The sequence below is a fragment of the Anabrus simplex genome, chromosome 4 (assembly GCF_040414725.1).
Source record: "Anabrus simplex isolate iqAnaSimp1 chromosome 4, ASM4041472v1, whole genome shotgun sequence".
Taxonomy (NCBI): Eukaryota; Metazoa; Arthropoda; class Insecta; order Orthoptera; family Tettigoniidae; genus Anabrus; species Anabrus simplex.
Genome location: NC_090268.1, coordinates 288,949,148 through 288,964,635, shown reverse-complemented (window position 1 = coordinate 288,964,635; position 15,488 = coordinate 288,949,148). Strand labels below are relative to the sequence as shown.

At 42.3% G+C, this 15,488-nt stretch overlaps 1 protein-coding gene across 1 annotated transcript in view; it reads right to left on the bottom strand.

Annotated features, from left to right (window-relative positions):
* ptc (protein patched) overlaps positions 1–15,488 on the bottom strand; it is a 171,429-nt gene that overhangs the window by 25,481 nt on the left and 130,460 nt on the right. The window contains exons 4-7 of the mRNA XM_067146079.2: positions 13,868–13,937; positions 13,694–13,791; positions 8,167–8,281; positions 2,337–2,429 (exon numbers count right to left, since the gene is read on the bottom strand). Coding sequence (XP_067002180.1) covers positions 2,337–2,429; positions 8,167–8,281; positions 13,694–13,791; positions 13,868–13,937 — 376 coding nt within the window. The remainder of the gene's footprint in view (positions 1–2,336; positions 2,430–8,166; positions 8,282–13,693; positions 13,792–13,867; positions 13,938–15,488) is intronic.

Here is a 15,488-nt window from a genome sequence, read left to right as displayed (position 1 = left end):
CTGACTTCACGTCAAGAAACAACACTGGCTTTTAGATTTATGGCGGCAATTCCGACGAAGACTCTAATATCTTTAGTTGCCGTTTCCACTCTTTAGAAGGTACAGCTTGGCAGAACCCCAGCTGTGTCTAGGGAGAGGGGATGAAGACATTATACTGCTGGTTCCCCCTAGCATCAGAAGGGGCTATTGTCCTGAGCCCTGCCTTGTCACCGAGACAGCCACACGCAGATGTCATGATCGGCGACCATTCTCACTTCAAAAGAGATGTCATGCTGCTGCACCGCGAAATATTCACAGAAAGACTTGACACGCCGGAGAAAAACCGATTACAGAGAAACGTTTATTCAGAATGAAGCTGACAAAGCCTACACGATTTCATTCCTAACAAGAGTTGGCGCATTCAGCGTTTCTTGCAGTATTCAGCGATTGTGACATCAGAGAGCACACATAGTGTCACTTCTATCGCCGACGTAAGAATTCTAATACAGCACCTTACGTCGAAAATAAAAATCTCTACCATAGATCAGAATACTTAAACTAAACCATACCGGTGAACTTTTACAATTATTTTGCTCTGTGAAAGCAGTAAATTAATTCAGTGTCTATAGTGAAGCTCATATTTTATTACGAAAATAAATAGTTAATTATGCAAAGGATTTTCATATAGAGGAACTGGATACAAACTTCCAGTCATTGGTTGAATCAAACAACTCTGTTTGTTTATAAACATGAACGATTACTGGTCCTTCAAGAATATTATGCCAATATATTTTATTCTTAAAGTGTAAAAACCTGGTTCGGCGAAATTGGTTCATAAAGTTGGGTGAAATGAAATAGCGTATGGCTTTTAGTGCCGGGAGTGTCCGAAGACATATTCGGCTAGCTAGGTGCAGGTCTTTCGATTCGACGCCCGTAGGCGACCCGCGCGTCGTGATGAGGATGAAATGATGATGAAGACGACACATACACCCAGCCCCCGTGCCAGCGGAATTAACCAATGATGGTTAAAATTCTCGATCCTGCCAGGAATCGAGCCCGGGATCCCTGTGACCAAAGGCCAGCAGGCTAACCATTTAGCCATGTAGCCTAAACACACGTACGTCCAGCTTGAAGTCGTGGAAATGAGCGTTTCGAAAGTTGCTGCTGCTGTTGTACTTAGTAGAGTTGTTTTTAGGAAGAATAGGGAAAGACCAGAGTACGTGGAGTATGGACCGGTTACGGGAAGGAGACAAGTGGTCTGACATGAATCTTTTAAACATGGTCGGAGATACAAATGAAAAATGCTTTCGAAATTTTCTGCGAATGCCAGACATGAACATTTGTTTAAAGTGGTTGGATCATTGATCACAAACCTAGATACCCATATAAGAAAATAATCACTGCACAAGCACGGCTCGTAGCTACACTTCAATAGACCTACTTGACTACGAAAGGAGTATGGCAGATTCAAAGTTTTCAGCGGCAATTTCTCCTCAATCTCTGGAAAAGATAATCCCAGGAAGTCACAAAGTTATCTTCTAGGTCCTCACAGACGAGTATCTAAAAGTAAGTATTGTGATGTGTTCTTCTTCATCATACACGATTATTATTATTATTATTAACACGTGAGTACATTAGATTAAACTGGTCAAGTATAACTAATATGCCCCGAACTTTGCCAAGATAAATACAATACCCGTTTATTTTCTTCCTATTTTCACATACACACAGTAGTGTACATATGTTCGCCCCGCCCGCTACATATACGCGAACACGGTTCAACGCCGGCCACTCCACGAACAGTTTTTTCCAACTCAACAAAAATCGAACATGGTTCGTGAGACAACATACACAAGGGATCTTGGTTCGTAAACTCTTGATCTTATGTGCATAGGTCGCTTTAAGGTGGCGGCAGACCACTTTCTATAAACTGTTTTTAAATTTATATTTATCCTGACATGGAATGTACCTTTACTTGATTTATCAAGCTCATGCCTCTTGTTAATATAGTCGAAGAGAGTTGAGAGATGGATTTGAAAGGATCGTTGTATTATTTTATGCCGAATGTGATGGACTCTTGCAAAGGAAAGTTACAAATTAAAAGTTTCTCTAGTTTATTATTATCAGTACTTAAAATACATCGAAACCATATTATGCATAGCAAATAATTTATAATGCTAACGATTTATCACAAAAGGCCACTAAAAGCCAGAGCAGGTAGAATGAACATTCTGAATATTCCGTATTATGACATAAATAAAGCTGTTGTAAAAATACTTTAAACTTTATGGACAGTGGTCTCACAGACTCTCTTTACTTAAGCTATGAACAAGAAAAGAAAGGAACAGTCCCCTCACCTGTCCCGTCTTCTTGTTAGGAGCCGTGAGCGGGCACTCGCTGTCGCTGGGATCCAAGCAAGGCTTCTCCTGGTACCCGCTGCTGATACCCGCCTGGAACACAACATGCATATAACATGCTAATATATATGTCAGAGTGACTTTACAAACCGTGCGAATAAGACCCAACTTGGCAGAAAGGAAGGAAGGAAGAGAACAATGAATAGAATGCAGTTAAGCTTCCACATGCCAAGCTCTAGAGGATATATGGAATACCAGGCAGGGTATATGCGTAACCCTGAAGAACTTGTATGGGGTGACTAAATTAAATACTTAATAATAATGTACTCCGCCTCTGTGGTGTAGTGGTTAGTGCGATTAGCTGCCACCTCCGAACGCCCGGGTTCGATTCGCGGTTCTGCCACGAAATTTGAAAAGTGGTATGGGAGCTGGAACGGGGTCCACTCAGTCTCTGGAGGTCAACTGAATATGGGGGGGGGGGGGGGTTTCAATTCCCTCCTCAGCCATTCCCGAAGTGGTTTTCCGTGATTTCCCTCTTCTCTTCCAGTCAAATGCTGGGGTGGTACCTAACTTAAAGCCACGGCCGTTTCCTTCTCTCTTCCTTGTTTATTCCTTCCGATCTTCCCATCCCCCAACAAGACCCGTGTTCAGCATAGCAGGTAAGGCCGTCTGGGTGAGGTAGTGGTCCTCTTCCACAGTTGTATCCCCGACCTCAAGCCTCACGCTCCAGGACATTACACTTGAGGTGGTAGAGATGGGATCCCAGGCGGCCTCACCTGCTATGTTGAACAGGGGCTTTGTGGAGGATGGGAAGATTGTAAGGGATAGACAAGGAAGAGGGAAGGAAGCGGCCGTGGCATTAAGTTAGGTACCATCCCGGCATTTGCCTGCAGGAGTGGGAAATCACGGAAAACCACTTCGAGGATGGCTGAGGTGGGAATCGAACCCCCATCTACTCAGCTGACCTCACGAGGCTGAGTCCCGTTCCAGCCCTCACGCCACTTTTCAAATTTCGTGGCAAAGCTGGGAATCGAACCCGGACTTGCGGGGGTGGCAGCTAATCACACTAACCACTACAATATAGAGGCGGCTTCATCACAAGGTACCAAATACAATTTGCATACGAATGAATACGGAATAAAAGTAAGGATATAAATGTTTCTTTTCTTTAATACATTATTGAAAACCAGTGAAATACGAACACAATTCGCATTCGTACGTTTTTTCCGCTACACGGAAAAGCATCGAATCATGGATATGTTTTTGGGCTTACAAGACAAGAGTGTGAGTACAGATTCCCTCTTAGTAGCTTCTTACGACATGCAGAGGATACATATAATGCATCCTTTGACTCCACCCACAGAGGAACTAAAGACTTCGATAAATCGAAATAAAAATGAGTGTATCCAGAAATCAGTACAGTGGAAATAATGTTAGAGAATGCATAACATTCCATAAAGTAACATTACCTTTTGATCTGAGACCGCATTTCACAAACTTCTTTGGGAACTCGTCTTCTACATCTGCTTTCTTTAACTGAAAAGTGCTCGCTTTGAGAATCATGCCGATGGAATAGCCCAGCTGACAGACAAGAAACATAGGCTATCTTCAATGACAGCACCAGGGGACCCAAAGATGATTTAAACAGTGGGTGGCATCCTTGTCTTGTTCCTAGTACGGTAATCGCATAAACTCCTAAGTGGTATACCATATAGGGGTGGATTTTAAAAAGAGTTCTTTTTTTTAATGTTCACTCATTCTTTTAAAGCTTAATGGCTTTCAGCTAACTGTAAGCTCTTCTTCTGGGATACCAACGTTCAGTCGCATGTAGGTTCTTCTTTCAGGACGCCATCAAAGAGGATGTATTAATGTGTAAAGGGGTGTGAAATATGTTAACTGTTGTACGGGTCTCCAATGGTTTGGAATAAAGTATTCCTGCATTATTCAATAAATGTAATTTCTTAGAGTACTGACTTCTGTGCTAATCAAATATGTATGTCAATCATGTGTTTGAAAGGATACTTTCCTTGCTTATATGAATAAAATAAAATGTGGTGCGGTACATTGACCATAAAGCTCTTTGGGATCTTGTGTGGCATAATCTATTCCAGGTTTTCTTCCTAATGGTATTATGGGATAGCTCAATCTTAACAGAATACTGTACTTAACGCAGTAACCGGGTGCGTTTTCCTGCTAAGAACTGGAAAGCTATACTTCAGATATCTTAAGTTTGAAACCCAGCGCTGACAACAGCTATCCTGAGATAGTTCATGAGGAGCAGGAAAACTGTTTACGGCTACTATTTCATAAGGTGTTTTAGGGACGATGGTCTTATCCTCGGATGTTAAGTATTCGCTTAAAAATGCCAAAGAAACGTCCGTTTTGGTACTTACGCTCACCTTGTTAGATATTTTCTTTTTAATTTCAAAAAACAGCACTACCAAGATCCATTTTTGGTTGATACAGTGTTTGTTATGCTTCCCGATGTGAGCTGGCTCAAGTTTGTTACTTTCATTCATCTGTTTCAGTCTCACCCTTGGCTATGATAATATGAAAGTGACCGAGGTATGAACAATGTAGGTAACACTAGTCTTTATGCAGCCAATCCCTGTGATGGATGGTGTGAAAGTGTTGCTCATAGGATCAGTGGGTGGGTGTGTGCATTTCAGTGGGCTTGGCAAACTAATATGTAACAACACCTTCTGGTTCAGTGAGGAAAGTAACTGGAAACTACTTCACTTCTCATTTTTCTATCTTCAGCGACGCCGATAGTTGGGCCCACGAGAGTTGGAGTCTGACATTTGAGCGGCGAAAGTAGTAACTACGAAGTACGCTGCGTTGTCATAGTTACCTCCATCTACTGCATATCACCCTTTCATACAGGCTGAATGTTTAATAAAACATGTAGGCCTAATGCAATTCAATAAACTTTGACCCGTTCTTAAGCTCGTGCCTATTTTCTGACGATAACCTCAACAGATGCACATTTTAAATACAGAATAGAACTGTACAAGTAGCCACTGATTAATTTACAAGAAAAAGAATCTTTCTTAATCTGTTTACCCTCCAGGGTAGGTTTTTCCCTCGTACTCAGCGAGGGATCCCACCTCTACCGCCTCAAGGGCAGTGTCCTGGAGCTTCAGACATTGGGTCGGGGATACAACTGGGGAGAATGACCAGTACCTCGCCCAGGCGGTTTCACCTGCTATGCTGAACAAGGGCAGGAAGCGTCCGTGGCCTTAAGTTAGGTACGTCCCGGCATTTGCCTGGAGGAGAAGTGGGAAACCACGGAAAACCACTTCCAGGATGGCTGAGGTGGGAATCGAACCCACTTCTACTCAGCTGACCCCGTTCCAGCCCTCGTGCCACTTTTCAAATTTCGTGGCAGAGCCGGGAATCGAACCCGGGCTTCCGGGGGTGGCAGTTAATCACACTAACCACTACACCACAGAGGCGGACGAAAAAGAAGCTAACAACGAAAATAATATTCAGAAAACAAACACGAAAATACATAAAGCAACAACAACTAACATAGTATCAGTCCGAATAATATCATAAGAGTGACTGAGAGCACGCCAACCCACGTGGCGACAGCTTTCTTAAATGTGGCATTGCTGTTATCGTTGCCATAGCAACAGACCCTTTTCGAGCAGCGTTAGTCAACTTTCTTGCGCCGGTGGCGTTAAATGTCAGACTCTAACCTTCGTGGGCCTTAGTATGGGCTTTACATAACAACTGATGGTAGAACTGTTGGGGATCCAACCAGCCTTCCTGTCTAAAACCTTTGGTATGTGTGTTAAGGTCACCGGGGCCTCATTAAACTCCTTCGCGGGCCGTATTTTGGTGATCCCTGATCTAAAATATCGGTAAATCATGAGAGGGTGACATCACTTCAATGAATGAAAATCAATCAATCAATCAATCAATCAATCAATCAATCAATCAATCAATCAATCAATCAATCAATCAATCAATCAATCAATCAATCAATCAATCAATTCTGATCTGCATTTAGTGCTGTCGCCCAGGTGGCAGATTCCCTACCAGTTGTTTCTACTCTTCCTAGTTCACCGAGGTAATGTTCACAGATCTCAAGCCTAAGTATGAGTCACCATCGTAATAGCTTGCCCAGCCTAAAATATCATTATCATTGTACTAACCAGCTGAATAGCCATGAAAACATAAGAGGGATAGATTTATATTCGGTCTTTGGCAGGTTGCCTCAAATTAATGAAGAGGACTATGAGGAAGACTACCCTGCAGAGCTAAGCAAGCGGCTAGTCTCAAGGTGGAGTGAGTGTTATTTATGTGTTGGGGCGGCCCGCTTGGGTGGTCCAGCTGTGGCTGACAACTCTATAGGGCCTGTACTAGCCCGCGCAAACACATCCGCCCACCGCAGACCGAAACTTATTGCCATTGTAATTGAAAAACATATCCTTTTAAATGATAGAGCATCGTAAACATTCGTTAATAGCATTCACAACTGATTGTAAATATAGGCAATTGAGCCTAACAGTAAGATAAATTGTAACTTCAACTCGTTCAGCGATTAGGTCGTTAAGTTACTGGAGACATTTAAACTTTACCGAAGTTGGTTCCAGTATCAATTATAATGGTGGATAAATATTTCTAATGAATTCCAGCAACAAGATGAAGGAGGTGGTAGTACTTAACTCCTAACCAATAGATCGAAGGCCTTGGTTCAATACCCAATCCTGTTCTTCTCATCTTTATTTAGCATCCGGACAGAGTTATGCATTATTTCAAGTTGTTATACGGTATCTTAATACTTCTCAGACAAACACTTTTTGAAACGGTTATAGATTATATTTTTAAGAATGTGCTTGAAATATTTTAAATTGATTCTATGTATTGTGTATTTGATAACTTTTCAGTGTCCGCCTCCGTAGCGTAACGGGTAGTGTTATTAGCTGCCGTCCACGGGGGCCCGGGTTCGATTCCCGGTACTGCCAGATATTTAAGAATGGCAGGAGGGCTGGTATGTGGTTGAAATGGTACGTGCAGCTCACCTCCATTGGGGGTGTTCCTGAAAAGAGCTGCACCACCTCGGGTTGAGGACTCGAGTTTACTTTTACTTATATTTTTTTTAGTTGATAATCCTGTCCTTCATCAACATTCCGTAAGATTTACAGAGGAATTTCGGACATTACCATATGTTAATAATGGTATTGGTTTTACGTCCCACTAACTACTTTTACGGTTTTCGGAGAAGCCGAAGTGCTGGAAGGTTGTCCTACAGGAGTTCTTTTACAAGCTAGTAAATGTACCGACACGAGGCTGACGTATCAGAGCACTTTTAAATACCACCGGACTGAGGCACGATCGAACCTGCCCAAACTGGGCTCACAAGGAACTACTCAGTCCGGCTTAATAGAAGACATGAACTTTAAAAATAATTATAACTGAACTGTCTATGTACCTTGGGCTACTGAGTTGCAGTTGTGTAGGTTTTAAACGCAGGTAAATAAGATAAGGCTACCGATAAAAAGCATTAAAAATGAATTTTCTATGTACTTTGGGCCTCTGAGTTGCAGTCGTGTAGGTTTTAAACGTACAGTACGTTAATAAGAGAAGGCTACCGAAGGTCCTGGCGACTAATCCTCAAATAACAACTCAGCTTCTACTTGTACCGATGTTTAGCAAGCCCAATTCTAGCAAAAATGAGATTATTTCGAAAATAAGGATGAGAAAGAGTAGGTATTTTAAATCTCCAAAGAATTCAGCATATCACTCAGTTGGATTTTATTGATGTCTGTAAATATCAATAAAACAGTAAACGAAATATTCAATAAAATTAGTATACACTTACCCTTTTCATGTACTCCTCTAGCGTATCGAAAGGAAACATGAAATCGAAAGTCCTCATTTCTTCAACCATTTTTTGTGGGTTAAGGTTCGTCCACCGAACTCCTGTTCCCACAACCCTGAAATGGAAAAGACACTTGCTAAAACGGTTGTTACACAAATCTATTTCAGCATCGCGCTAACACTTACAGGTAGGTTTTCAACGATACTTGGGGTAGGGCTGGTCAGGTGGCACTCGTTGCCTTAATTAAGGCACATAAGCGTTGTGAGATACGTCATCTCGTAATCTGCAGGCCTTCGGGCTGAGCAGCGGTCGCTTGGTAGGCCAACATCCTTCAGGGGTTTGGGTTTGGTTGATGTTCGTGTTTTAAACATTACATCATTCAGAAATATGTTTACGATTTAAAAAAAAAAAAGAAAGGCGTAGCTATTGCTATCGGACCAGATGGGTTGGCAAACCCCAAGTCAAAGAGCCATGCACATTGTGATACTTAGGTTAATTTTCAGGAACTAAATTCGTAATTAAAACTCGACTGGAATACAGAGGGCCTATGTGCATATGAAAAGAGAATCGTAGGCATTATGCAATCAAAGTGCAGCGTTAATGATCCAGTACTGCCACATCAGATTCTGGAAAAGGAAGTTTGCAGAGTAAGGAAGACAAACGCTCACGTATTTATAACATAGATATCCACGTATGTTTTTTGAAAGAGGACGACACTAATGAGGAAGTGTGATCTGAATGCGTCAAATATGTTATGGATGGTAGGCCTATCTGTATAAGCAATATCCCCCTGAGGGTTGGGGTGGTAGAATAACACCCACGCTATCCCCTGCCTGTCGGAGGCGACAAATAGGGGCTTCAGGAACTCTGAACTTTGGAGCGTGGGTTGGCGACTACCTGGCCCTTACCTCAGTATTGACATTGCTTCCACATACTTTGCCAGGCTCCTCACTTTCATCTATCCTATTCGACCTCCCTTGATCAACTCTTGTTCTTTTCCGACCCCGACGGTATTAGGTATCGAGGCCTAGGGAGTCTTTCACTTTCACGCCCTTCGTGGCCCTTATCTTTCTTTGACCTATGTCTTCATTTTTCGAAGTGTCGGTTCTCTTCAATTTTTTCTCCCTGATTCACCAATGAAAGTGAAAAGTATGCTAGACAGAATAGTAATGGAGACTACTGGGATAAAGAGATGCACAGTAAAGAAGAGGTTCATAACAAAATCAGAGTGAAGGACGTGGAGAAACCGATGATTAGGGCCGAATGTGAGTCTAAAAGAATTATCAGAATTTTGTAAAACTATGCAAAATATGTCAATGAGGAAAGAAATACTCTCAAATAGAGGTGCAGTGTGGTGGCTAATGGGGATATATATAAATAAGGGGCTGAGAGGGAAACATAATAAAAATCATTGTTTACTGTGTGGAGAAATAACGGAAGAGGCTCATCTATTGAGAGTATGTAGGGGAACTGATGCACTTGGAATTAAATATTTTGGTGGTGAATGTAAGTTTAAAATAGAAAGAGAGAAGGAATTCTATTATAATAGCTAAATTGTTAAACAAATAATGGACCACACCAGGACGAATAGCAAAGTTTTTTTGTATTTTAACAAGTATGTGGCAGAAGGAAATGAAAAGAGATTAGCACTAATTAAAAGTATGAAAATATTTTTTTTTTTTTGCTATTTGCTTTACGTCGCACCGACACAGATAGGTCTTATGGCGACGATGTGACAGGAAAGGTCTAGGAATGGGAAGGAAGCGGCTGTGGCCTTAATTAAGGTATATCACTCAGACCAGCTAGAAATAACTATTCTAATAGATGGCCGTAAAATACAGTCCTTACTTGTGTGATACACAGATCGCAATCACGAATCTCACAGCTAGAAAACACGTACCGGTACTCCCGTAACAATCTCCAATTTACGACCTCTTTCCGCTGCAGAAACATACAGCATTTGCCTGGTGTGAAAATGGAAAACCACGGAAAACCATCTCCAGAGTTGCCGACAGTGGAGTTCGAACCCACTATCTCCCGGATACGAGCTCACAGCTGCGCGCTCCTAACCGCAGTAGGAAAAGAAACCAAGAACATGGTCGTAGTGTTATTGTCACTGTTAATGATGCAAGCTGAGGAGAAATCTGTTCGGACTCAGAACATACAAATACTCGCGCCATTTAATAGTAAAGGTAAGATACATGTTGTCCTAGACAATAAAACACTGTTAATGCCTAGGACAAAAATAAATAGAAATTAGGTGGAAATAGTAATTAGGTGTAAGCGGAATGTTTAAGGTAGTAGTAGATAAATGTAAATGTAATACGGATATTATGCATGTATCAGAATAATGAATTGCAATAAATCATTACTCTCTCTCCAACTCCAGGCGATCCGGAACTAGGGGATGGGAGAGTTCCAGACGATCCGGAACTAGGTACGGGAGAGTTCCAGGCGATCCGGAACTAGGGGATGGGAGACCTCCAGGCGATCCGGAACTAGGGGATGGGAGAGTTCCAGGCGATCCGGAACTAGGGTATGGGAGAGTTCCAGCCGATGGGGAACTAGGGGATGGGAGAGTTCCAGGCGATGCGGAACTAGGGGATGGGAGAGTTCCAGGCGATCCGGAACTAGGGGAATGGAGTATTCTATTCTATTGTGATTCACCACCAGCTGTATGTGCAATACAATTCCAAAGGGCTGCGCTTGATGGCTCATACGGTAGAGAGGTCGTTTCCTGAATCCAAGGTGGCGGGTTTGATCCCAGCTCAGTCCAGTAATATATAGCCTAAAGGTGCTCAAATAAGTTACCAAGTAAATTTACCGATATATAAAAGAACTGCAGCACAAAATTCCAGCATCTCGGTGACTTCTAAAACCTTAAAAGCAGTTAGTGGGACTTTAAACCAAATAATGGGTATTATTAGTAATATCCAATGGAACTCACTTTCCTCACAACCGGTCGTTTAGTTCAAGGATACTACCACATACATTTTCTGTCGGATTTCTGATAAGGAGGTGGTGGTGATTATTGTTTTATGAGGAAGTACAACTAGGCAACCATCATCTATATAACAGTCAGAGAGAGAGAGAGAGAGAAAATGGAATGAATCCGACACTTCAAAAATAATCGGCCAAAGGAAGACAAGGGCCACGAAGGGCATGAAAATGAGAGACTCTCTAGGATTCGCAGACCTAAAACCGTCAGGGTCGGAAAAGAACAAGAGTCGGATAGGATTCGTGAAAGTGAGGAGCCTGACACAAGTATGTGGAAGCAATGCCAGGACTCAGTTATGGGCCCCGTGGTCGCCAACCCCCCACACTCTCAAGTTAAGAGCCCTTGGGGCCCCGTTTAGTCGCCTCATACGACAGACAGGGGATACGTGGATGATATTAGTAATATCCAATGGAACTCACTTTCCTCACAACCGGTCGTTTAGTTCAAGGATACTACCACATACATTTTCTGTCGGATTTCTGATAAGGAGGTGGTGGTGATTATTGTTTTATGAGGAAGTACAACTAGGCAACCATCATCTACCCAGGATTCGTGAAAGTGAGGAGCCTGACACAAGTATGTGGAAGCAATGCCAGGACTCAGTTATGGGCCCCGTGGTCGCCAACCCCCCACACTCTCAAGTTAAGAGCCCTTGGGGCCCCGTTTAGTCGCCTCATACGACAGACAGGTACACCCAGGTGGGGTCAAAATATCGCTAAGACCAAACCAAACCCTATGACCCAACAGCTCGGAAGGGCCATGGCCTACCAAGCGAACGCTGTTCAGCTCGCAGGCCTGCAGATTACGAGGTGAAAATATCACTCAGACCAGCTAGAAATAACTATTGTAATAGGTGATCGTAAAATATACCCCTTACTTGTGTGATACACAGATCGCAATCACGAATCTCACAGCTAGAAAACACGTACCGGTACTCCCGTAACAATCTCTAATTTATGACCTCTTTCCGCTGCAGAAACATAAATATTTGTTTGAGAAGTCCGTTTGTGTAGTCTACTAGGAGTAATTCAGGCACACGAAGTACAAACATTTGCTTCTCACGAAACTGTAAATACCTTGTTTTTAGTGGCCTATAGAGACTTTTTTCCCCTGTAGCATGCCTGTCTCTTGCCCGGAAGCCACGTGTTCGATTCCCAGCCAGGTCAGGGCCTTTTACCTAGACCTACGTTATTACAATTCAGGAGTTATTTGACGGTGAGTTGGCGATCCCGGTCTAGATAACCGAGAATAACGGCCGAGAGGATTCGTAGGTTGCCCTCATTTCTTTTACTCTCTACTGAAGCGGTATTCGAACGTTTTGGTTGGCGAGCTCACAAAATCCAATTGTTTTATCTTCGTACCCCCGAAGTATGAGTATATTGCAATTTTATACCAGGAATAATAAATGATTGTTGCTGGAAGCCAAATAATAATAATAATAATAATAATAATAATAATAATAATAATAATAATAATAATAATAATAATAATTGTAACGGGGGTACACCTTCTCCGGCTAGTTAAACTGCGGGCCTTCTATAAGGCCATCCATGTAAACAAACTTGGGGGTACTACAAAATACTTTGGTCTTCAACTGTTAGTTGTCTCTATCATCGGTTTAATTGCTCCGTCTAGGGGAATGAACTCTAATTATTTCATAAAGGCACGTTTATTTTTGCAGTTGGCAAACCTTAGATTTTGAGGATTGTTTTATTTATGTATCGAAGTTGTTAGTACTTCAGCTGGTTCCTTCTTCAATCATAATCAATCTATCAGAAACTTGTAAATATTTTCTCTAGCCATTAAAACTGAGGATGTGTACAGGAATCCAGACTATCAGTAAAGAGTTCTGGAAGATTCCCCTTAAAAATACTATAAACCCTGGGCGCTTTAGGGCCATATTTTCTGACCTGCTCCAGTGTGAGTAGGGTGAATTGACGTGAACCAGGAGACAGGGGCGCGGCCTGCGTGAGGAAAGCCTAGCGACTCAAGGTAATGGCAGAATTTTCACAGATATGTGATAGCTCCTACGGATAGTGTGAGGGGAAGGTTTTTTTTAGCTAGTTGCTTTACGTCGCACCGACACAGATAGGTCTTAAGGCGACGATGGGACAGGAAAGGGCTAGGAGTGGGAAGTAAGCGGCCGTGGCCTTAATTAAGGTACAGCCCCAGCATTTGCCTGGTGTGAAAATGGTAAACCACGGAAAACCATTTTCAGGGCTGCCGACAGTGGGGCTCGAACCTACTATCTCCCGAATACTGGATACTGGCCGCACTTAAGCGACTGCAGCTATCGAGCTCGGTAGGGGGAAGGTTTCAACCTCATGACTATAACCTCTCCTATATTAGTCGATTCTAAAGAAAATATGAGTCGCGAAGTTGATCTTCTAGAGAACCAAACATAAATCCTCAAGAAATGGAAAAATATTTGTACTACACAACATTACAAATAGCTTAGCCAGGATTGGAGGTGAAACCCAAAGATGGCCAACTTTTCGACTCTCACTTAGTACGATCTATTCAACTTACGGTATGTTAACGTTGTAGTCGGGACCCAGCAATTTAGATCCTTCCCAGAAGCAATCGAGCGGGGTTATAATGGCACACGGTACGATATTGTCGAATATCTGTAAAGAAAGACATCATCAGTACAATTCCTGCGTGCGAGAGTAACATCTACACGAGAAAAGGTGCATTACTTACTTGGTCTATGTAGTGTATTTCGTAGTTTGGAATACTGAGCGAATAACAGAGATCTTTAAGCCTCCACGTTCTGAAAAGAAAGAAAGAAAAAAAACATGAATTTTACACAACAAATAGGGTGATCAACATTTAGCATGTTATAACTTTTCATTACCAATAGAATTAAAAAAAATGCATTGATTGGAAACTCAAATTTAGTAGATCACCATGGAGTATCGTTCCAGTGTATGAGACCCTCCCATGGATTATTTGATTCGAGCACTGGAAAAAATCCAAAGAAAAGCAGCTCGATTTGTTCTGGGTGATTTACGACAAAAGAGTAGCGTTACAAAAATCTTGCAAAGTTTAGGCTGGGGAGACTTGGGAGGAAGATTACGAGCTGCTCGACTAAGTGGTATGTTCTGAGTTGTCAGTGGAGATATGGCGTGGAATGAAATGAAATGTCGTATGGCTTTTTGTGCCGGGATATCCCAGGATGGGTTCGGCTCGCCAGGTGCAGGTCTTTCCATTTGACTCCCGTAGGCGACCTGCGCGTCATGATGAGGATGAAATGATGATGAAGACAACACATACACCCAGCCCCCGTGCCATTGGAATTAACCAATTAAGGTTAAAATCCCCGACCCGGCCGGGAATCGAACCCGGGGCCCTCTGAACCGAAGGCCAGTACGCTGACCGTTCAGCCAACGAGTCGGACATGGCGTGGAATGACATTAGCAGACGAATAAGTTTATGTGGTTTTTTTTAAAAGTAGGAAAGATCACAATATGAAGATAAAGTTGGAATTCAAGAGAACAAATTGGGGCAATTATTCGTTTATAGGTAGGGGAGTTAGGGATTGGAATAACTTACCAAGGGAGATGTTCAATAAATTTCCAAATTTTTTGCAACCATTTAAGAAAAGGCTGCCACCTTGGCGACTGCCCTAAATGCAGATGAATACTGATTGCGTGATTGCTTGATTGATAGATATGGGGGTTAGTGTAATACAGTAGCTTCGCACCAAGTTGCCCCAGGTTTGATTCTCAGCTCTGACAATGTTTTGGGGACTAGAAAGAAGTACACTCACTCTCAGGTAATATAGCGCGAGCCTTGGCTCACCCAGTGACGTTATGGTCTCAGCTAGTCTGCGATAAGCTTCCGTATAGCTTGACTGCTTCTTATACAACAGTAATTGATCAGTTTAGTAGGTTTCTTGGCTTTTGAATTAAGCGCTGAACAGAGCATTTTCGTGCGCCGTAGATTATTAAATGCAATTCGCACAGAAAATTTTGAGGATTCGTGGGGCTGAATTGCAGAGAGGGAACTATAATATCATCACACGCTACAACGCTTGCTACAGTCTGTGGTAGAACTTATTGTAATGGAGAAAGTTACATTGTTTTTCAATATGAAACACAGGGTGGTCGGAAACCGGGTATATGAGTGTAAGAGCTTTGGTCGTGATAAGAAATTATTTGAAAAGTATAATTCGATATTTAGCGCTTTTGTCATTTTATGAGCTGCTAAAGTTAGTCAATCAAATCACTTCGCTGGTGAGATATATGAATATATGGGCTGATGACTTGATGAGGTCTGTTGCAAAGCGACTAGTATACCTTATTCAGACTCTACATTGGTA